The following is a 25,026-nucleotide window of genomic DNA, read 5'->3' as shown; positions in this document are numbered from 1 at the left end:
GTATCATGAATGTTAAATAATCTAAAAAATTAATAATTTTAAAAATACAGAATAATTATATAGAGTTTTTAAATATAAATAAAAAGAATTCTATATATTATTCATAATATGCAGAATTATGTTACGCATTATAATTAGAATACATATAGAGTGTTGATTATAAAAATATATTTAAAAAATTTATATTTTAAGGAATGTATAGTATAATTTAATTATTATTATTATAATATATCACTATAAATTCATATTGTATATGTATTAAATTATTTTTATTACTTCAAAATATGAGATAAAATCTTTTTAAAACCACAAATACGAAAAACATCGATATAAGTAAATATACTGTACTAACGTTTATACATATTTTTTGTTTTTATTACCATAATATTTTATAATATTTTATCATAATATATTCTTTTTTAAAAATAATATTTATATATATATAAAAGATTTTTGTCCTAGGCTGAATAATATTGCTAAAAAATAATCAAAATCTCTCAATGCAGTATGGTCTTATAGAAGTAATTTTATGTAAAGTATTAATATTATTAAGTATTTCAACTATTTATTTATATAAAAAAGATTATATACATTTATTTTCATATTCCTGTATTTTGGACATTGTTAATTCTATATATTTTATAATAATGTATTGAACTCAGATGTAATAAAATAATAAGTAAAGATAATATACATTTTCATTATTGAGTAAATGGACAGTTAAATTGTTGATATAGGTTTATTCTGATAAGTATATTCTTAATACCAAAATTTTTTCTTTTCTTTTTTTTATTTATTTTATTATATTATTTTAATTTTTCTTCTAAATATATATTTTTAATTAAAAACTAAAGAAAAAAATATAGTTCAATACATAAAAATATTTAATATACAATTAATAAGCATAAAGCTTAGTTAAATATAATAATTTTCAAATATTATCATACAAACATAAAATAATTATATTTTATTACGTTTAAAATATATATTGTTTTATAGTTTTGTACGTATAATATAAATTATACTTTTTAAATATATTAAATATAATTAATGAATTAATATATTATAATTAATATATCATATAATATTGTACGAAATATATTTTTTCTTTATTATCATTATATTTATTATTTTTTTATTATAACTAATATATTTTGCATGAATGACAACTTTATGCAAATTAATTTAATAAAATTAGAATTAATTATAAAGAACTTATATAATATTATTTATTATCCCTTTAATATAGAGAATAATAGATTATCTAAATTCTACATCATATACATTCTATATTCTATATGAACTTAAAATTTAGAAATATTAATAAATCTTATATTTTATTATTATTTTTAAAAGGATTAATACAAAAAATTATTTAATTACAATATTAAATAGTTGAAATGCATATATTTTCAATATTTATGAATAAATTTAAATTATTTCATTTTAATAAAGTTAATTTTTTAAATATACAATTATGGTGGAAATTCCTTAACATATTTTTATAGTTATTTTTCTTTTTACATTTTGTAAAATGAAACATTGTTATATACATTTTACTATGTTCTTATAGGAAAATAAAAAATAGTAAAAAAGAATAATAATAAAATAAATATATTATCATTTATCTTTAGAAGTATATTATATTATTCTTAATTTATTCCTTACTGTATATGTGGCAAAAATGAGTATATATATTATGGAAAAAAACATTAAGTTACTTTTATTTATTAAAATTGTTACGTTTATTCTTTTAGGTTGGATATGTTATTTTTACAATGTTGCGGTATTATAATGTTATTTATCGATAATTGTATTTTTTATATTTTTTATTTGTAATTTTTATTAATATTTTTTTTTATCATAATATTTTTTTTTTATATGCGTAGTACATATTTATTTTGTGTTTTTAGTGTGAGTTTAATAAACATTTGGATGAAAGTTACAAACTTCTAGGAAAAAAAGACATAAGAAGTTATCGATTACTAGCGAAATTTAAACAGAATCATGTTTCAAGTATTACAGGATTAAAACATGTTATTCCAAATAATGAACTCAAGGACAAGAAAATTAGATGTAATAATGAAAAAGGGAACAAAGCAATATATGAACATTTACATGGAAATTCATTAGATAATATAGGATACAATAAACTAGCTAAAAATAATAAATCTTATATATTTGAAACAAAGAAATATTCTCATCTTGAAAAAAAAATATTCAAAGAGCTAGATTACTTTGATTTTCTTACAAATAACAGGATTATTACTAATAGGACTTACAAAAAAATAACATGTAAAAAATACGCACTACGATTAGCGTTACCTTTATTAGGTTTTCTATTTTTAGTAACAGCACTCGTATTAGATTATTGTTTTAATTGTGGCCTCAGAAGGGGGTTGTTTAAATTATTGTTATTTTCATTAGGAACAACACGGTTGGGTGATTTTTACAACTACTTGAAGGGCTCACCTGTATTTTCATTTATCAAGAATACAGTTGGTGAAACTGGGAAAACTAAAGATTTATATATAAGACCTTTTTTAAATACTGTAATATATTTTACATCCTTCGTTATATTGGGTATAACAATAATATTAGGAATTGTTTATTACCATAGAAAAGTTAAAAAATATGAACAAATTAAATACAAGAAAAGATAATATGAATATTAGTAAATACGTTTATTTATATAATGAAGTCTTTAATATAAAATTATGTCTGTACTATCTTTCTTCATACACTTATTAAGCATACATTTAATTGCTTTAGTAGTACAATTGAACATATATATGTGGTATTTTAGGTATATAATAGAATAAATATATTTCCTGAAGTTTTTTTTGAATTTTAACTTTTTAATATTTAGTAATTTTTATTTTAATTTATTGTTTTGGCATAATTAAATATATTGATTTTTTATATATATTTTTGTATTTAAATCGATATCCATGAAAAATATTTGTCTTTGTGTGTTAAAGTAAATATACAGTAGCACAATTCATGTAAATATTTTTAATTGTGATAATATATATTTGATATAAAAGGTTTTTTTTGTGTTCTTTATATCGTTCTAGTTTAAAATTATTATTTTTTCTTGTTATTAAGAAAATGTATAATTAATTTTAAATTAGGGATAAATAAGTAGTCTTTAGAATTTAATAATAGGAGGACAGTATATTTTCTTGTAATGATATATATATATATATTTACTTAAAAAAAATATTCATTTTTTAAAATATGTTTTCTCAGAAATGTATTGTGTAACATAATTTTAGTACAATTATTTTTACTATTTATTTTTAATTTTTTATGGTATTCATTTTAGGTCATTAACATATAATAAAAAAACATAATTATTAAATAAATATAACTTTACAAACTTTAAGAGTTTATGTGTTTCATATCATTACATTTAAATCAATAGATAAATTTATTATTTATTATTTTGATTAATTATTGTATTAATTCCATTTTGGAAACTTAAATTAAATATATATTATATAGAAAATTTGTAGGTAAATTAAATATTTATTTTTTCTAATATTCACATGATTAAAAGATTAATATAATGGATTAAAGTTAAGCAAATACTAACAGATAATACATATAAATTTCTTTTTCCATTGTTTTTTCATAATATTAGCATTTTTAATATTTTCCTCTTTGTATAAAAAGTTCAATTATCATAAAGGGTATTGAACAAATAATTATTTTTTCTACAACAGTGTAATAATTTGTATCTATTCTTTATATATATTTTCATTTTTTTATATCTGTATTTATATTAAGAGTTAATAAAATTTCAAAGATGCATAAATATATATAGTATTTATAGACAATTAATAGTTCATTTACATTTATATAGTCATTATTAATGTAAAATAAAATAAAAGAAAATTTTGTTCATTATAAATAATATATAAATAATATTATTTGTTTTATCAAATAAATTTTAATAAAGGTTGTTTTGTATGTTACACTATTTTTCTTACATTATGTAAATTAATATAATATCTAAGTATTAGCATGCAAATGTCTTTCTCTTATTTTTGTTTATTAAATTTTATTTTTCATAAATTCAAATTAATATATTAGTATAATATTAACATATGCTTAATTCTCACAATTACATACACTTAAAAATGTTTTTCTTATTTACTAAAATTGTCCATGTATATTAATTTTTTTTTTTTTTTAATATAAAGTATTATTATAATTCGTTAAAATATGTTATTACATGAAAAAAACACATATACGCATATATGTAAGGAATAATTCGCTCGTAATTTTACGATTTTCTTTTTTTCTAATTGAATTACCATATTCAAAATATAAATTAATAAGGAAAAAAAAATGTGGATAAATTTAAAAATATTTTATTTACAATTAAACAGTGACTTAATTATAAAAAAAATAATTTATAAAAATAAATGCATAATCATAAAAAGTTATTTCTTGGATTTCTTTATGAATATATTTCCTCATAAATTAGATATTACATTATAAATTATATTTTTTTAATTATATTTAGAATAATAAAAAAACTGCTTATGAATAAGAGGAAACTAAAGTATGGATTATAATTAACACAACACAAATTATTTTCTTTATTTTTTATTTTACGCTTTAATAATTAATATTTATTAAGAATAAAATATAGTTGTTCTAAAAAATGATGCTTGTAAAATTAGTATTATAAACAGGATAAATTCTTTAGTATCCTTAATAAGAATTTTAATATATAGAGGAGTGTATTATATATATATATTCTATACATTCTCTATTGCTTATGAACTGAATTTTTCCATATAATAAAAAATATTTAATACTGCATTAAATAAAAAGTTAAATTATATATATTGTATATTTATGAATAAATTCAAATTCTTTTATTTTAATGATACAATTTATTTTTATATAACATTTAGGTAAAAAATAAATAATACATTATTATATATATTTATATATGTAGTTGTTTAATTGTACATTATAGTTGTATATATTTTATTAATATCTTACTAAAAAGCAAAATATATTAATAAAAAAAAGTATTATGTTATTATTAATTTATTCATTAGTTTGTATTTTATAATATTATAGATATATAATATGGAACTAAAAATTAATCAAATCTTATTTATTATAATAACTACTTTTACTTTTTTAAAGAGGATTTTCTCTTTTAACCATGATGGGGTATGATAATATTAGTTATGTTATTGTATTATACATAATTTTTGTGTTTTTTTTTATTAATACAGTTTTTTACAATTAAAATATTTGTTCATTTGAATAATAATGTTTTTTTTTAGTTAACTTTTAACAAATTTGTAGGTGAGAATTTTATGCAGTGTAGAATATTAGACAAAAGAAATTATCGATTACTAGCAAAAAGTATAAAGGATAAAGATTCAAATAACATATATTTGAACGAATTTTTTCAAAATAATGATAAAAAAGAAAATAAATTTATAACTAATAATAAGAAATGGAATAAAGAAAAAAACACGAAATCCAACAAAAGTTCATTAAATAAAGCTCAGTACTATACAGAAATTATAGATTACAATAATGGAATATTTGATGGAAAACATTTTCATTTTGAAAAAAAATTAATAAGAAAAAAAGATTATGATGCTTTTCTAGAAAAAAAGAGAAGAATTAGAGATATATCTTTAAAAAAAATAAAATTTAAAAATTACAGATTTGGAAGTACCATATTTTTACTTTTTTTATTGTTGGGAATAGGTTTACCCATATTACAAGGATTAAATCTATTACAAAAAGCTGGAGATTGGATTAAAAGTTTAGGATCTATGAGTAGTGTGTGGACAACTATAGAAGGATGTTTAGGTACGGCAAAAAATCATTTTTTTTTAATAGCATTTAGCACAATTATCATTATATTAGTTGTTATACTTGTAATAGTAATTCCTAAAATTTTAAGAAATAACGAAAAATATAACAGAATTAAAGCGATGTACGAGTAGGGTGAATAACAAGAAACATGTTTTTTTATATACGTTATTAATATGAAACGTTATATGTAATATCTTTAATTTATATACTTAATAAACATATACATTGTTTCTACAATTTTATTAATATACATGTGTTTAGGACGTAATCCTTATAATTAATACTCATAAATTATGTTCTTTGTCTATTGGTAAATTTGAACGCATTATTCATTGTCATTTTTTATTATAAATTATTGTTGAAACAAAATAAAATAACATCATGTAATATATGCATTTCTGTATATAATTAGATTCTTATAAGAAACATATATATGTGAGTTAAAATTAATATATAATATTAATAAAGTAGTGTTAGAATTTCCGTTTTAAACGAAAAGTAATTTTATTGTATTTTTTATCTTGAAGAATAATATGATTATCTGGATACGTACTTAAGAAATTATGTGATTAACATTGCATTTAAAATGAATATTTTTTTTTGTAATTAATGTAAAGTAATGTATATATTATGTTACAATGATTTATATATATTTTACTCCAATATAAACATAATATTTGCAATATAAATAATTTTTATTAGAAATATGGCATAACATATAAATTGTTATTAATAATTGTTGTAAGAGTTTGATTTTGTTTAACGGTGTACTTAGGGAACTAAAAATGTATAATAAAATAATATTCTTATAAAATATTATTTCTTTGGTAATTAGCATCAATATTTTAATTTTATCCATGTTACTATTTTATTTTATTTAATAAGATTATGTATCCTATAAATATATAATTAATTTATAAATAGAAAAAAATAAACTTTATTATCTTAAGAAAATGAAATATATTTTTATTCATATATTAAAAAAGAATATATGTTTTAAGAAAAAAAATTTTAATCTTTGACAAAATTTTTATTTTTTTAAATCCTATATTTTTATTATTTAAATGAAAGCAATTCTTTTGTTATTGAAATTATATTTTTATAAAAAATAAATTATTAAAAGTACGTTTCATTTGTAAGTGAGCTGAATAAATAGTTTATATAGATTAATTATGTTAAAAAAATTGCAAGATGACATTACATAAATTAATTAGGAACAAAATGTTACCATAATATTTTTATAATTTTATTAGTTATGTACATAACGATGTGCAAAATGTGTATATATATATAATATATGTAGTAAAATTAAAATCTATGATTAAATAAATATTATAAACTATATAGTGCTTTTATATTTATTATAATCTGGAAGCGTATGCTGAACTCTTTTTTCAGAATTAAATTTGTGATTACTATAAAAAAATTGTTATGAAAAATAAAATTGTGTATCTCCTTATTGTAAAAATATTTTTATGTATTTTTTTAATATGAAAACTTTAATGTTTTTATAACGTGAAATAATTTCAACGATAAATATTGATTGTTTAATTATTTTGAATGTGACATTACGCATAATCTGATAAATTCTATATTTAAGTTAATAGCAAAAATGCAGATTTATGGATAAATTGAAGATAATACACGGCTATGTAGAATCATTAAAATTAATACTTATTCTGAAATTACTAATATGATTATTAGAACTGAATCTGAAATTTTTACATGTAATAAAAAAAGTCTGATTTTTTAAAATGTAATATGTATAATAATGTATATATAATGAATTCCATGGAGTTCAAAATAATGGAATTCCATTAGAAACTTGAATAAAAGTAGATTTCTGTTCAATTTCTTTTTATTCTTAACGTACTATAATGTTACATGATATTACATTTAAGGAAGTAATTGTTCTATTTTTTCCTTACTATAAAGTAAATAAAAATGAATTATATTAATATATATGCGATTTGTTACTTTTATAATTTACTTAAATGTAAATTTTATAATTATATAATAAATTTATATATGTTTATTATTTATCATATACAGTTTTGCTTACTACTTCGGATGTTATATGTATAAAATATATTAGAGGAGAAAAGGAAAATTAATTATAATGCTTCGGAACAACATATATATGAATTATAAACTAAATATTAAGAGTTTTGCTATATGAATTAGAGATTGAGTGGAATAAATATCTATTAACTACATATATAAATAATTTTTTTACAATGTTACATAGAATATATACCATACAAAAAAAATACTAAACTATTTGCATATCATTTAAAATTTATAATTCAGTTTATTGGCAACTAGATAAATGATAATGAAACTTTAAAGATATAAATAATATATATATATTCTTTTAAATTTTTGAATAATGATTTTATTTTATGAATTTTGTTTTTTTATTTGCACAATAATATTGCTTGTGTTTTTTTTAAAGCTTCTTTTTCTTTTCTTTTCACATTAATACTACTTTAATAAACGCTTCTATATATTAATGTGTAATAAAATCATTATTTATTTCACAATCTTGTGCTATATATTTAAACTTTAAAATTATGTGGTTTTTATTCTAAAAGAAATTTCATATATATGTAGACCTTTTACTACTGACTCATACAGTAGTACTGTATTTATGTTAATCCTTTGTTTGAATAATTACTGTGTAGTTATTTTTTTAATTTTTATGCGCATGTATACATTTCTAATTTTTTTTGTCCTATTTATTAAGAAATATCCTCTTATATGTAACTTTTGCACTACTGAGTATTAGATTTTGTATTGCAAATAATATAAACGATAGTTTTTATATCAAGGATCTCATTGTGGTTGATATACTATACTATGAGAACTTCCTTTAAATTTTTTATCTAATACTTTATATATATTTTGTAAGGATTCTCTTTTTTCTTTAAGTTCAACTATTTTTTTCATAACTAAGCTATTATATAAGCATGATTTCAATAAAGTAAACTATATGAAACAAAACATGTATATATACCTAAATATATTAATGTTTTGTGACTGTAAATTTTTGTGAAAATGAGCATACTCATTGTATTAAAATATTCACGTTATTAAGTATAATTTTTTTTTAACTTTATATAAAAAAAATAAAGAGAATGCTCTAGTAATACTATCGCTATGGATAAACTGACAGCAAATATATATTTTACGTGCGTAGGTGATAAATATGTGGTAAACCAGTATAAGGAGTTACCATGTGAATTTTATTATCAAATGCTTCTTTACAATTGATTAACTTCTCGCAAAAATCATTTTAACTACTTTTTTGGTGTTTTTCACAATTATTCTTGTAAAGGTTATAACATTTCTTAATATTACCACAAATTATATCACCAGAACCCTGTTTTTCACCATTAAATTTGCTAAAATCATTATAATAACCGTATATTTATTTAAGCTTTGTTAATGATTCAGTATTAATTTCTTTTATTACTTGTATGAATATACTATCTAATTTAGACGAAACATCTCTAAAGGGGTTAAACAAAATGTAACTATTATTCTTTTTATTTTTTTTTCTGAATTTATCAGGTAATTCAAGTATTTACGATGTTTGAGATTATCAGAATAATATTTATCCTTAATTTCAATTAAATATCTACCAATCTGTTGACATAATGTAATAAAATTAGTATTAGGAATATTTAAAGAATTATATTTAGTATTAGAGCAATATTGTCCAGGACTTATACTACCACTCTTAATATTTTAACAACCCCCTTCATATTCAATTTTATACTGAAGATATAATTGCACGGAATTATTCTAATAATAAAAAAAATAAAATAAAATATACTACTACTAATAATAATAATATATATTCGTAAAATTTTATTATAACGAATAAATATATTTATTTCATTTATGTAACAACAAATTAATGAAATATTATGATAAATATAAATACTATAACAAAAAAATAAATCTTACACTTCGCCCTAAAATGTTCGCGCCATTATATATAATTATACGTAAATGAAACGGAAAAAGTTAAATTAATATTATATTGATATTTATCTAAGTGAAAAAATTTTACACATTAAGTATATATGTGATACATTCCGTTTTGTCATATATAGAATTTAAAAAAACAATTCTTAATAAAATCACAACTTTAATTTTTGGTTAAAATTAATATAAGGTTGTATAGTTTGTACAGTACAATATAAAAGCTTTTAATTTAGACAAAATAATTTGAAAAACATAATTTCTTTATTGTATCTAGAATACAACTATAGTAATGAATATTCTTCCCTTTTATTTATATTCGTGTGAAAATTATATAAATGTACTTATATTCTATAGAAAAAAATAAATTAACATTAGTGCCTTCTCATATACATATTTCGAATTATATATGAGTATCTATATACAAATACTTTTTTACGTTTTAAAATACTATAAATAGATAAATATTATTTATTTTATAGGTATAGAATTTTCCCTTTTATTTTTATTTTAGTGTTAAAATGGTACCTTTCAAATTATTACATTTAATATTTAAAATATGTTATTGTAATATATGGGCTTTTTAGGAATCTCAATTTCATGATTTTTATTGAAATTATATTTTAAATAAATGAAAAATAAATTTAAATTAAATACGATTATAATACATGAAAATAAGTACTATTCCGTTAAATTAAAAATATCTCGCTTAAAACTAATATTTTATGTATAAATGTATTATTCTAGAAATAGACATTATCATATAATTTAAATCTATCTTTTATTTTTTTTCATCCTATTACATAGGAAGCTAAAGTTTCAGTTTAATCTTTATAACATTTTATTTAGTATAATATGTATGATTATATTTCAAATATAACAATTATATAAACAAAAATTAGATATTATTACAGGGTAGATTAATTAAAATTATAAATTAAAAAAAAAAAATAATTTAAATTCCTAAAGCTTTTGGTAAAATATATTAGTGAATTTAACTTATACATGTGACTTATTAAAAATATAAATTAATATATCAACTAAAATTTATATTTAAAGACAAAATATAACAAGCCCCATTAAAAAATAAATTTATGGCTTTTGTTCTACATTACAAAAATAGTAAAATAATTGTTAAAAAAATATCATAATATTTATAAATTTCAATTATTTCACTGCTATTTTATTTATGACTATTCCACGTCTTATATGTTCTACTATACAAAAACGTATATTTCAAGGATCTCAGAGAATAATAATAAATTATTATTTTGTTTTTTTATATATCATATTATTGTAAAATATTTTAAGATTTTATATTTAGTAAAATATATAAATCGTATATTATTATATTTTAATTGTAATAATATATTTAACATATAATTAAATATATTTAAAAAAATATGTAAAATTACATAAAAACAAAAATTGTTTTTATTATTAGTACTTACGTAGAATGATTTTTCTTTTTCTTTATGAACAAAGTAAAAATTAATATAGAAAAGTTATTATTATAATTGTTAAAATAAATATTTCTTAAATTTATATTACGTAAGATATCCTCTGTTATTTTATTTTAGTATTTATAACAATAATATATCTTTTTTAAATTTTCATATATGCGTTTCGTTTAATAAAGTAGTTCTGTTGTCAAAATTCCGAATAGATTCCAATGAATTACAGTTGTGTTGTTATGAGATTAATATTAATTAATAACTATATTTTTAGGTTTATGTATGCCAATATTCTATTATTATTTTTAATATTCAATATATTTTTAGTATAATCACTATAGATTTAAAGGACTAAAGTTATATTAACAAATTTATTAAGTACCATATCATATATAAAAAATAAAATATAAAAGCAAACATAAATATTTATTATTCTGGTAATGTATAATTTGTATGAATAAATTATGCATGTAATATTTATATTTTATGATAAAGTATAAAAATATCTAATGGAATGAATCTTATATAAATTAAAAGAATATACTTTAAAAGAACTATATATTTACTTCTCGTAAAACAAAAAGAAAAAATATAAATTCTATTGAATTTATTTAAAATTGTTGGAACGAAGTCAATGCTAATATAATTATCTAAAAATAATTATTTTCCTAATAACATGTTATTAATATGTAATAATATATTTGTTTTATGTATTATAGGGATATTACATCACAATGACGCATATATCTATTTCATTTAGCATTGTATTAACCTATGGTAATTATTATAATTAATTTAGATTAATATATTTTTAGCAATTTTATTTATTAATATTATGTATGAATTAATGATATTGTAAAATTCATAAATATAGTGATATTATTATGGGATTTACATAATATAAAACAGTAAATAATAATTTGTAATCTGCCTATTTTTTTGGTATATGATAGCAGTTAAAAATTGTTACATATATAAAATAAATTTTATATTTTTACAGATAAATCTAGTATTAGTTATTTTTATAAATATTAATATATAGAGAGATGATTTAAAAAATAATAACCAATAATCTTATTAGCTAAGTAGAAAAAAGAAATATACTATTTCGTAATCACAAAAAATCAAAAAAAAATATAAAGATAAAAGTCAAAATTAACAAATTCTTTTTAAAATGTAAAAATATATCATATTTTTTAAATTTACTATAAAATACTTATATTTTCTTTCATATCTTTCTGGTTTTAGAAAAGCGCTGAAATTCATTTAGTACTGTTTAATTTATACATTTTTTTTATATTTAACTTTTATATCTTTTATTTTATAAAAATATCAATAAATAATAATGTAGATATTAAAGTAAAAAAAAATATAGGAATATTTTTTATTTAATTGTTTACATTTTTTTTAAAAGCGAATATAAATTACAAGTTTATATAAAAAACTATGTATTCAGAATAATTTCATTATTAACATGTTTTAGGCATTTTAATTAGTTCAAAGATTTTTTAAATTTTTAATTATAAAAGTTATACAATCAAAAAAGGTACTTGAATATCATAAATATCTATAAATATGTATAAAGTTTTTTCATTTAAGTTACACTATTTGTTGTATAAAAAAATTGAATTCTTTATGAAGGGACAGTACATTTAAATACGGTTTTTTATTTGTGAGAATATATATATAATTAGAAAAAAATATATTGATATATAACAAATAAAGGGTTACAAACTTACTATAAATGAAAACGTTTATAATGCGATTATCTATTAAATTATAATGACCTAGTAGTATTTCATTATGTATATAACATATGGTTTTTTTATAATATATTAAATTATGTAAATTATATATATGTTTTTACTACGCTTTCGTGTTTTTAACGTATTTCTGTTTTTTTTTATTAAATGTTTTTTTATATTAATTAAATCCTTAAACGATTAATTGATAAAAATTTTTTAAAGAATACAAATAAGCATCTTTATAAATATGCAAATAACCATATATATAGAAATAATGAAATAACATAGAATTCTAAAATTATAAGTAATTCTGATATATAAATTAAAAAAAAGTATTACAATATTAATGTTTTTGCCTTTTTTTATTTTTTGATATATTAATTTTTTCCTACAAGTTTAGTATTTTTTGAATACATCACAATAATTTTTTTGTTTTTTATATATGTATATATATCTTGCTACTTATATTGAATCAAGTATTAATATAAAGTTCTGTTTAATACTCTTAAAGAAATAAAAAATAGTATATATAATTGAAATATATTTTATACATATTCAATTCAATTTTCCTATTTTATTTTTCTTTTCTTACTGTTATTATATATTTTTTCAAATTATTCTTTTCATTGCTTCCGTAGTGCTTCATAAAATTTATGAAATAAGATTCATATAGGCTACATGCTTACGTAGAATTATTATCCTTATATATTAAGAATGTATATTATAAATTTTTAAAATGTATTTTTACATAATTCAGTAGTATTTATCTGCAGTATTCTCCTTTTCCATAGAATTTGCATTTGTATTATCTTCTATTATCCAATTTTCTATTTCTTTCCTAAAGCTATCGTTTGTTGTATAATCAGGATTTTCCATATTTCCCAAAAAATTTCGGTTAAAGTCACTTAAGTTTTCTATAAATTCTTTTTTACTATCTGAATTTTCTTTTTCCTTAGATTTAATTATGTAATTATCCAAATGTGATTCATTATTTTCAATGTCCTGCTCTTTTTTGCATTCTTCTAATACTGACATAAGAACGAGGATACACAGTTTTGTTAATAATTTTTTTTTTATATATTTATATAATTCTTGGCAGTCTTCTTTGTTCGATAATTCTCCTATATTAATTAATAGCAAAGAATCTTTAATTTTTTCATTATCAAGTTCATCTGGTATAATCTGGAGTTCATCAGTCAAATAGTTAAATAAGTCCTGTTTAATATATTGCTTAATAATTATACACTTCTCCGATATCCACTGTCTCCATATATCTTTTTCTCTTTGTGAAAATGGAATATTTTGAATTTCATCAGGATCATTTTTTAATTCTTCTCTTTTTTTTAAGTTATCTAGTTCTCTTTTCCAATCATTTTTTAAATTATTAAACCAATGTTCCTTTTTCAATTTGTCAGCAAGATTTTGATGTTTTTCTATCCATTTATTCCATAGAATTTTTTGTTTTTCAATGTCATTAATACTTTTAGTATCTTCCTTTATTAATTCGTCATTAGTTATATTAGGATATGTTGTATATTCCTCTTCTGTGAACAATTCTAGAAATATTTTTAAAAATTCTTCTTTTTTGTGTTCCCATTCTTCATTTCTGTATTTTTCGAGTACTTCCATATGTACTTCTATAATAGTTTTGTATGTATCCTTTCTTGGAGTCGTTGCATTTACATTATAATTCATGTTATGATCTTTTATTTTTATTCTTTTTATAGTTTCTTCGTTATCATATAATGTGTTTTCTAAATGATCATGTGCTAAGAACTCACTTTTTTTCCAAGAAAGTAAAGGATATAATATTCTCAGAAATTTCACAGGTCTTCTTTTTATCTTATTTTTTTTTTTAAACAACCCTATTAAAGCATACTACAGTAGAAAGAAATGGATTTTTAAAACACGTTATTACGATAATAAAATGATTATCATAATTTTATTACATAAGTGTTATTTTACTTTAATAAAAAAAGAAAATAGAAAAATAACTATAAAGCTGATTAAAATAGATGATGTGTATGCGTTAGACGAACTCCATAATGGACCTGAAATAATTATAAACATATATTTAATTCTGTCATTTCAAGAATAGATAAATAAGCAGAATTGATGGTACCTGAAAATTTAGGGGTTTCAGCAGAATTAGCTAAACCTGCTGAAGGAATTGAGAATTCAGCTTTTAATGCATGACTTTTAGGAGACTGAGTTTCTCGTGATATAGAAGAATCTGAAATTGTTGGTGAATTAGGGCCTGTTAATACTGCGTCATCATCAGTATCATTTATTTGTGAATCTGATATTTTATCTTGAGTAGTTTGTATAGCTTCAGATTCTTTACTTTTAACTTGAGGATTTGGAGCTTCAGTTTCCGACTGATCTTGAGTTTGAGGTCGATGCTGATGAGATAACGTCTCTGGGGATAGAGATATCTGTGAATTATTAGTTTCTCCACTTTGTAATGTTTGAAGGGTTTGTTCCGTTGGAGCTTCAGTTTTAGATGGCTTTTCAGCTGTTTTTTGATCTTCTTCTTGTAAAACTTCCTTTTTTTTTTCTTGTAAGTTTTTGCAAGTTGGATTTTGATCAATGAGTAAGCAATCTAATGATGTTCTAAAGGTTTCTTCTTCGAGTATGTTGCATAATGATTCTTGTTTTTTTCCTTTTTTGCCCATAATTCGTTCTTTTCTGTAACAACCTTTAATGAGGCTTACTTTTTCCTGAAAATAAATATTTCTCCCATTAATCCAATTGTTATATTCGTTACATTTCTTTAAATACTCCTCATTACACGTCTTTATGGTTCCAGGTTTTAACTGTCTTATTTCATTAAGATATATATTTCTTTTTTCACAAAAATCTTCTTCATCATATTTTAATTCTAAAATTTTCATATCATTTTCTTCCAGAACAACAGGACATTCTTTATGTATATTAATCTTTTCATAGTAAGATTGTACCCACTTTTTTAATGCTCCTTCCCATTTATCCTTAAAACTAATATAATGTGGTGGGGGAGACTTATTATTCATTAGATATTTACTCAAATCTCGACATACATTTCTAAATGCTTCTTTGTTACTCTTATTTACGTTAGCAGTTTTCCTTTTTATATTTTGTATAATTCTTTTGAAATATAGATCATTATAGTATGTCAAAAATCCAGAACCTAGAACATTCAATTTCTAGATTCAAAACAATTATTCAAGAATTAATTTTTATGTTATTTATGTTAACAGTTGTTTTAGTATAAATAAATAATTCATTAATATTAAAAAATAAAAAATTATTACCGAAGAAAAACAATTATCCATGATGGATTTACATTAATACTCTAGCGTATGATAAATAATACTCTGAAGGAAAAATATGAATTTATATATTTTATTTATCAACATCGTTATTTTAAATTTATATTTCTCAATAAAAATAAATTATAAAATTATAATTTACATAAGAATTTATATATGAACTATAAAATAATAGAATACATTAGTATTTATTTTAGGTGCTTCATAACTTCATTTACCTTAAGTAAATATATTACTAATGGAGATGCATCCTAAACATATTTTAATATTAATTCAGAATTATGTATATATGATTATGTAAAAATAATATTCCTTATATAAGGAAAAAGTTACAATATTAACCACAAAACAACATATATAAGTTACATCAACATGTAATATAAAATTTATTCCGTAAAAATAACATTAATTACCGTTTCCTTATTTCTGTTATTAGAAACACATATATACATATATATATAGCTATTATTACTTATAATAATATAAATAATTCCTTTTGCTCTAAGGTTTTAATTAAAATAAATAATATATAAACCAGAACATTATTAATAATGATAGTATGTCCTTATTTTTTTTTTATTTATTGTTGATATAGGCCATTATATTGCTATTATTATTTTGTTAATTTTTTTTATATTTACTTTATTGTATGTACCTATTAGAACTTTTATATTAGCTGATTCATTTTGACGAGCGCTTAATTAATTAGAGGTATATTTATAGTATTAAATAATTATAAAAAGATTTGCATACTTATTTAAAATATAAAAATATATTAAAAAACAATTATAGTAAAATCATTTATGCAATATAGTTTAAAAAAATATAAAATAAATTATTGTTCCTAAATAAGGAATAATAAGATAGTAACTGAACCTAAAAAGAATAATATTTTATATTAGACAAAACAAAGAATATTAAATCTTTGTAATTGTTTTTCTGTAATAATTGATAGATATATTATAATAAGTAAATTAAAAATATATTACATCTTTTTTTGTTTGTTTATATATATAACTAAAGTAAAATAACTTTTTTATAATGATAAATATTTATTTAGCGTACAAAATAAAAAAGATCTTGGGTTATTTAAAATACTGCTTAAGACGTAAAATATGAAATGTAATTAAAGAACAAGTTAAACTCATAAACAAGGAAAAAGGTTATTATAGTGTAAATTATATATATTATTTCTTATTTTAATATTACTTTTGAAATATATACATACGAAGTAGTGAATGGTTAGAAAATTAAAAAAATATATATATTAATAATAAATATTTGTAATTAATTATTTCACGTATAAAATTACGTTGTTATGGTTATATTTAATAAATATGTTATTTTAAAGAGTTTTATCATAATGTATCTTTATTCTTTAATTTATTCATGTAAAATATATTTGTTCGTTCTGATTTTTTTATTTTAGTCTCTTATATAATATTTATTTATTTTTTTTTAAATATACTACTTAATAACAATGTACAATAGATTACAAATAAAATTAATTTATCATGTTTTAAAGTATATTGTATTTATATTTATGTTTTTGAATATATCGTATAAATATATGTAAATATAATATATATCATGAATATATTTTTGTCCATTAATATGTGGTAACGAGTAAAAAACATATGATTATCTGAAATATTTGATATCATTTGAATAAAAACTAAATAAATTTAGTTTTAGGATTATTATTAAAAATATTTCTTTTCTTTTTTTATTATTTTATAAATTTACTGATATATTTTTTTTTTCTTTGTTAATGTATTTTTTATTATTATTTTTTTTTAATATATCATCAGAATTTTTTTATAATACTACAATTTATACATTAAATTTATTTAAATATAATACAAGCTTAATATAAATTCATATGAATTAATAAGTTTTATTTCATTTTATTATGAATATTATATTTAGACTTTTATTTAAAAGATAATGCTTAACTTAAAAATAGATATGTTTTTATGTAAATCATTAACATAATATAAGCTAGTAATAATGCTATATGCATAAAAATTATTTCAGCATGAAGTTAGAAAAATGTGTAGAAGTAAATACATTTACATCGATGCATTTGTTTAAATAACATATTATAATTTTTTATTAATTAATATGTACAACAACAGAACAAAAAAACTGTGGTATATAAAATAATAAAGAGACACTTAAGTATTTAAATTTGTATTTCATCTTATCGAACTAGAATTCTTAATTATTAACATAATTTTATAGTGTAAAAAGTTTTAAATAATAATGTATCTAAAATACAAAATAAAAAATTTCACTTTGATGATAATAATGTCTTAATTTTACTAATATTCTTTTATTTACACAGATATGTACATAGTCGTATCATATTATTAAGAGAATATATTTTAATATATATTTTCACGATTAAAGTGATAAAATTATATTTATGAATATTATGATAATATATAATACGTACTATTATTTTTATTATTTAACCGGTACCATTTCATCTTATAAGAATAAATAAGATCGTTCTACGTATTAGTTATTCTTTATAAAATTCTATTGTTATAGTATTCATCATACAATAATTGAGGTCACTAATATATAACATTATTTATAATTTAATAATCATACTATAAAAATTATTATTTGTGTATTAATCCAAAATTAATATTTAACATACTGTTAATATTAAGAATTTTTATTTAATTTTAATTAATATTCTCTTTATATATTGCGTTTATTAATTATGTTATGTTTAATGAATTATCGATTTGTACTTTTTGCTACATTTCCTTTACATATATTGTATGGATGGATTTCATATTAGAAATATCATGTATCCTAAGTATGTTAATATTAAAGAGTAATTTGCATTTTTGTTATCTAATCAAAATTATTTCTTTTTTATATTTATGTGTCTTTATTACTTCTAATTTTTCTTATATATTTGTCTTTTAATTTCATACACTTTTTTTTTTGTTTTTACCTTGTTAAACTTTTCACATATATCTTTATATATGAATCTTTTATAGTTGTATGAGATTCATACTTATTTACTATTGCATATGTAGTATTATTATTAAAATAAATTGTTATAACCCATTTTTTATTTTCAGTATGCATTTCAGTTAAGTTGTTCAAAATTTTATATTATATGTACAAATATACATATTGCTGAACATATATAAATTAAATTTTGTAGAATGTATTTTTTATGATACGAACTACCGGCCAAATATGTTTGATCTATTTCAGATCCATTTATCATTATGGGAACATATTGTCCATATACATATTTTTATTTTTTCTTATTGAAGACATTAACAGAATCCAAATAAACTAGTATTAATATAAATTATATGTATATATAATTAAAACACTATTTCTCCAAAAATTTCCTGTCTTCATAGATTACAGGGGTAGTGGAATGGTATTCTCTTTTATAGCTAGAATAACTTATAGTGCTATAAAAAAGAAAATATATGAAAAGTAATGAATTAAATGATAATATAACCATTGGACATTATAAGATAAATTATTAAAATGTAGTAGTAGAAGATGATTATGCTTGCGTGTTTAACTGTTCTAGTGAATAATTTATAATAATCGAGATTCATTATAGTTGAATAGATTCACTTAATATAATAAGAAATTTTAAGAATGATCCAATTATGCACTTAATAATATAATTCTTATGAATTCTTCACTAATTTATAAAATTTTGTACTTAAATAAAAATATTAGATATTTTCTGTATCACACATCCATTTATATAATTACTATATAAACGTTCATATTTTTAGGTTGTATGTTAAGAGTGTATTTATTATTTTTAGTATAAAATTTTTTTAGACCCAGTAGAACATATAATTATTATGTAAAATTATAAAATAGTAAACATTTCAAATATTTTTATTTTGTATAAAAGAAAAAATATAAGCTACTCTTTGTGAATTATGATGAAATCTTATAAACCGTGGATTAACTTCTATAATTATTGAACATTCAAAAAAGATATCATGTTTTTTGTAGACATTGTATTATATATCTTGCACAGGAATGTAAATAATATAATTAAATTTCATGTTATTATATATTTAACTTATTTAATTTGTATGCATTAAATATTAATTATATTATTTATTAAATGTAAAAAATACATAATACGAAAATTACACTAACTTTATTGAGTAATATATATATATAACCGAGCAATTTATCCATGATATATAAACTAAATAAGGAGGAAAATTAATATTTTACAAGGAAATTAAACTATTAATTCATTATTTTCTAACTTAAGAGAGGTATAAATAATTGTGAAAAATAATGATATATTTTCCAAGAAGACCCAAAAAAAAGTTTAAAAATCACCAGTATTTCTAGAAAAGAAAATCGTATTTTTAAATAATTGCTTGGAAGGATATAATTATGTGGTATCCTTATTTTTCGAAAATTATTTTATAATATATAGACATGGATTATTACATATTTTTAAAATCGGTAAAATTATATTATATAAAGAAACATTAAATAAAATTAAAAAAATGGGACAATAAAATTTGAGAAAAACCTAAAAGAGACTAAATAAAAGAATTATTAAGTGTTGTTACTATAATAATATATACATTAAAGGAATAAATATATAATAACTTTAATTTTTATAATTTAAAAATGGCGTTTTAAATTTAGGAAATTTTTTTTCTATTTCAATTTTCAACTTATTAACTTGCAGGCTAAGACTTTTTAATAAGAACAATATAAAATTATATATAAGATTATTACAATAAATTTTTACGATTATGATATTTTTATAAATATAATCCTCACTTTATCTTTTAAAAAAATAAATTATTTGGAAAAAATATGTTTCTTCCGTTAAAAGTATTTTTAATAAAATGTTATTTTTTATATATTTATAAAGATTTATTATGATTTACCGTTAAAATACATTACAAGCATTGAGTATTTTTAAATGAATAAAAACAAAATAATAAATTTATTTGAAAATCATACATAGAAAAATTATTATACCATACTTTTTAGTAAATTATACTGTTGTACTTAATGATTCGTTACAAATCATTTTTATTCTGTATATTATTTGTAAATTTATTTCATATATATTTCCAAATTAATCAAATTATTTGTACTATGTCAATGCTTATTATATCTTTAATCTCCTTTCTTTCTTCTTTTTTTTTTTTTTTCGATTATATTAATATTCCTTCTAAATGTTTACAATTAATTAAAAATAATTAAGTAGTTAGATATAAATACTTTTCACTTAGAAATAATGATTTATATTTATTTTAATTAAATCTATAACTTTCAAAACTTTTCGAAAAAACAGGAAAATTAGAACTTATTTAACTTTATATATTTTTTCAGAAATTAGGTATTTCCATATATTCTCGATTCTATAAGCAAGGACTATAATATAAAAGATCGTACTTCCTTTATGCATAAATTTATTATGCTGATATATTAACATTTTACAAAATATTATGTAAAATATAGTTATCCTTATTTATTATTACTGTTTTTGTGTTGTTATAATTAATATTTTTTTACAAATAATTTCTTTAAAAACATCATGTTAATAAAATTATAATTTTTAATGACAAGATATTCATAACATTACTTATTGGTTTTAGGGTATGAAATAATGTATTTTATATGTATACTATACGATCTATATGGTATATAAATTCCGTATTTCCTTATAATATGGAAATATTATTTTTTTCATAATATATTCTGAATGAAATTAATAATAAAAATCATTTAGTTAAACTACTCTGCTAAATCATTAAAATATATATTTTGAATATTTTTATATAAATTAAAATTATTTTATTTAGATGAAAGTTATTTTTTTTTAATAAGCACTATAAAGTTAAAATATTTATAATACCTTTTTAATATTATTTTTGTATATCGATGTTATAAAATACTCTATATTTATATAAATTTTATTAAGTAGATACAAAAAAGAAAAAAAAATTGGAATTAAATAACTAATATAATGTCCTTTGCCTTTAAGAGGTTATAGTATAACTATTTATATATTTTTACTAAATATTTTAAAATATTTAAAGAACAGAACATGAAAAAAAGCATTATGATTTTCTCATTTATTAAAATTGTTGTACTTATCTTCTTAACGTGGATACCGCATCTAAGTAATCATGTGGTATGATAAAATTATTTAAGAATATTTTTGTTATTTATATTTTTCATTTTATATTTTTATGAATACTGTTTTCATCATTATATTATTTATTCATTAAATAACTATTATTTATTTTGGATTTTTAGATTACGTCTAACAAATACCTAGGCAAAAAGTACACGCTTGCTATAAAATTAGACGACAGAATATATCGATTACTAGCAAAATATAAAAAGGATAAGGATTCAAAAGTTGTAATGTTAAGAGATGATATATCAAATAATGGAATGGACAAAAAAAAGGATATATCTAATACTGAAAAGGAGTGCACAGAAAAAAAAAAAGAATTATATAGAGGTTCATTAAATAATTATGATGGACACAAACAAGATATGAACAATAAATATTCTAAATTTGTGACAAAAAAATACAGTCATCTTGAAAAAAAAATATTCAAAGAACTGGATTTTGTAGATTTTCTTAAAAGGAACAAGAATATTAGTGATAAGACTTACAAAAAAATAATGCGTAAAAAATTCTCATTACGATTAGGATCACCTTTATTATTGTTTTTTTTATTATTTAGTCTACTCATAGTAGATATATCTCTGCGTTTATCTAATGTAAATGGATTTTTGGAATTATCAGGATTGAAATCGATTTTAAGTCCCTACGAGGAAACTTTGAAGCCATATTTTAGTTGGTTATTGACTGCTGCAGATACATCTAAAAGTGTATTAGGACCATTATTTAATATTGTATTATATGTTATACCTTTTTTAATATTAGGTGTTACACTTATATCGTACGTTTTTTATTACCATAAAAAAGCTAAAAAATATGAAAAAATTAAGTTCAGTAAAAAGTGAAATGAATAATAAGGAATTTATTTTTTTAAGGTAACATATATTTTAATATGATGTAATATTTACAATGTCATTAGTTATGTGTATAATAAACATATAGTTAATTGCTGAAAATTTATGGAAGCAATTACATATTAGTGCATTTTATAACTCCAAAAAAATAGAAATTTATGTTCTTAGTTTTTTTATGAATTTAAAAGTTTTGAGTTTTTATAACTTGTGTTTTAAATTATTATATTGTGTAATTATATATTACTGTATAATACATATATTTGTGTTTTAAAATAGAATTCTATGAAAAGTATATATTTGTGCTTTAGAAAGCATACATAACAGTAGAATTAACATAATTTTAATAGAGTATTTTTGTTTATTTTTATTTAAACTAATATAAACTACGCTTACTATTTTTTTTTTTCTTAGAAGAAAATTACTATTTGTTTAAGTAATTAGAAAAATAACCTATTAGTTCTAATTTAATAATAAATGTTCCTTGTTGTGCATATAATGAAAGGGAGTAATCTATTCTGTCACAAGAACAATAAAATATATATTTTTTTTAGCTTAGTAAAGAACATAAACTTTATTTTTTAAAGCAACTTTTATTTGAAATTTCTTATAAAAGATATTTATTGTAAATTTTTTGTTTTTATCAGATATGTAGTCTTCTTTGCATGATGTAAATATCAAGGTATAAATATATAATATAGTATTTTTTTTAAATATGGATTAATTAAAATGATATAATAAGATGATCATACAAGATATTTCAATTTGAATGAAATAACAAACTTTCATAATACTTTTATTGTAATTAATTGTGAAATTATTTCAATTTTTTAAAAATTACTTAAATACATATTATATTGAAAATTTATAAAAAAAAATTCTCTCATTGCCTATGTATATGTAAAAATTACATTATAATAAGTTAATATAATGTATGAAATGTAAAAATATATCCGCTTATAATATATTGAAATTTTTTGTTTTTCTTTTTCATAATAGTAACTTTCTAGAAATATGTTATATATATCTGTAAAAAGTTAAATAATCATTAAAGGAAATAAAAATAAATATATATTTATTATTACAATATAATAATGTGTACGAATTTGTTTATATATATTTTCTATTCTTTATGTCTATAAGTATATTTATGAGAGAACTAATATTATTTTAAGAACACACAATTATTATATAGTTTTTATTGATCATTAATAACCTTTTCATATTTATAACGCTCATAATTAAAATAAAAAAAAAGTAAAAAAAGATGAATTCTTTTTATATGTAGATAATTAATAATAGTTAACATTGTTCTTATTTGTTGGAAAATTTTTTTATAATATCTATTTAAAAAATCATTCTATGTTTTTTTTACAATATTTAATTGAATAAGTGTAGTGTATAATATTTACAACGTAAAAGTTTTTAGAAAAATTTGTAATGATTTAATTAAATTTAATAAATTTGATTCCCTGATGGTTAAGGGTTTAGGTTTAGGGTTCAGGGTTCAGGGTTCAGGGTTCAGGGTTTAGGGTTCAGGGTTCAGGGTTTAGGGTTTCAGGGTTCAGGGTTTAGGGTTTAGGGTTCAGGGTTTAGGGTTTAGGGTTCAGGGTTTAGGGTTTAGGG

General features: G+C 18.8%; 4 protein-coding genes across 4 annotated transcripts; 3 read left to right on the top strand and 1 right to left on the bottom strand.

Moving 5' to 3' along the window:
* Nucleotides 1-1,699: 1,699 nt before the first annotated feature.
* Nucleotides 1,700-2,663, top strand: MKS88_000269 (fam-l protein; the record flags this gene model as incomplete). Its single annotated transcript, XM_067219391.1, has 2 exons — nt 1,700-1,786; nt 1,914-2,663. 2 exons carry the CDS (start codon nt 1,700-1,702, stop codon nt 2,661-2,663), a joined length of 837 nt encoding a protein of 278 aa, XP_067070281.1.
* A 2,449-nt stretch (nt 2,664-5,112) lies between these two features.
* Nucleotides 5,113-5,993, top strand: MKS88_000268 (uncharacterized protein; the record flags this gene model as incomplete). The annotated part of the gene is made up of 2 exons (XM_067219389.1): nt 5,113-5,199; nt 5,316-5,993. The coding sequence occupies 2 exons, from the start codon at nt 5,113-5,115 to the stop codon at nt 5,991-5,993; spliced, it is 765 nt and encodes a 254-aa protein (XP_067070280.1).
* Nucleotides 5,994-13,804: 7,811 nt separating this feature from the next.
* On the bottom strand, nt 13,805-16,365 carry MKS88_000267 (uncharacterized protein; the record flags this gene model as incomplete). Its single annotated transcript, XM_067219388.1, has 3 exons — nt 13,805-14,916; nt 15,174-16,236; nt 16,345-16,365. The coding sequence occupies 3 exons, from the start codon at nt 16,363-16,365 to the stop codon at nt 13,805-13,807; spliced, it is 2,196 nt and encodes a 731-aa protein (XP_067070279.1).
* Nucleotides 16,366-22,459: 6,094 nt separating this feature from the next.
* On the top strand, nt 22,460-23,394 carry MKS88_000266 (fam-l protein; the record flags this gene model as incomplete). The annotated part of the gene is made up of 2 exons (XM_067219387.1): nt 22,460-22,546; nt 22,672-23,394. The coding sequence occupies 2 exons, from the start codon at nt 22,460-22,462 to the stop codon at nt 23,392-23,394; spliced, it is 810 nt and encodes a 269-aa protein (XP_067070278.1).
* Between the last annotated feature and the right edge of the window lie 1,632 nt (nt 23,395-25,026).

Source organism: Plasmodium brasilianum, assembly GCF_023973825.1.
Source record: "Plasmodium brasilianum strain Bolivian I chromosome Unknown PB_00_12, whole genome shotgun sequence".
Classification (NCBI taxonomy): Eukaryota; Apicomplexa; class Aconoidasida; order Haemosporida; family Plasmodiidae; genus Plasmodium; species Plasmodium brasilianum.
Note: the sequence above shows the minus strand (reverse complement) of the source record. Positions and strands in the feature narration are given on the sequence as shown.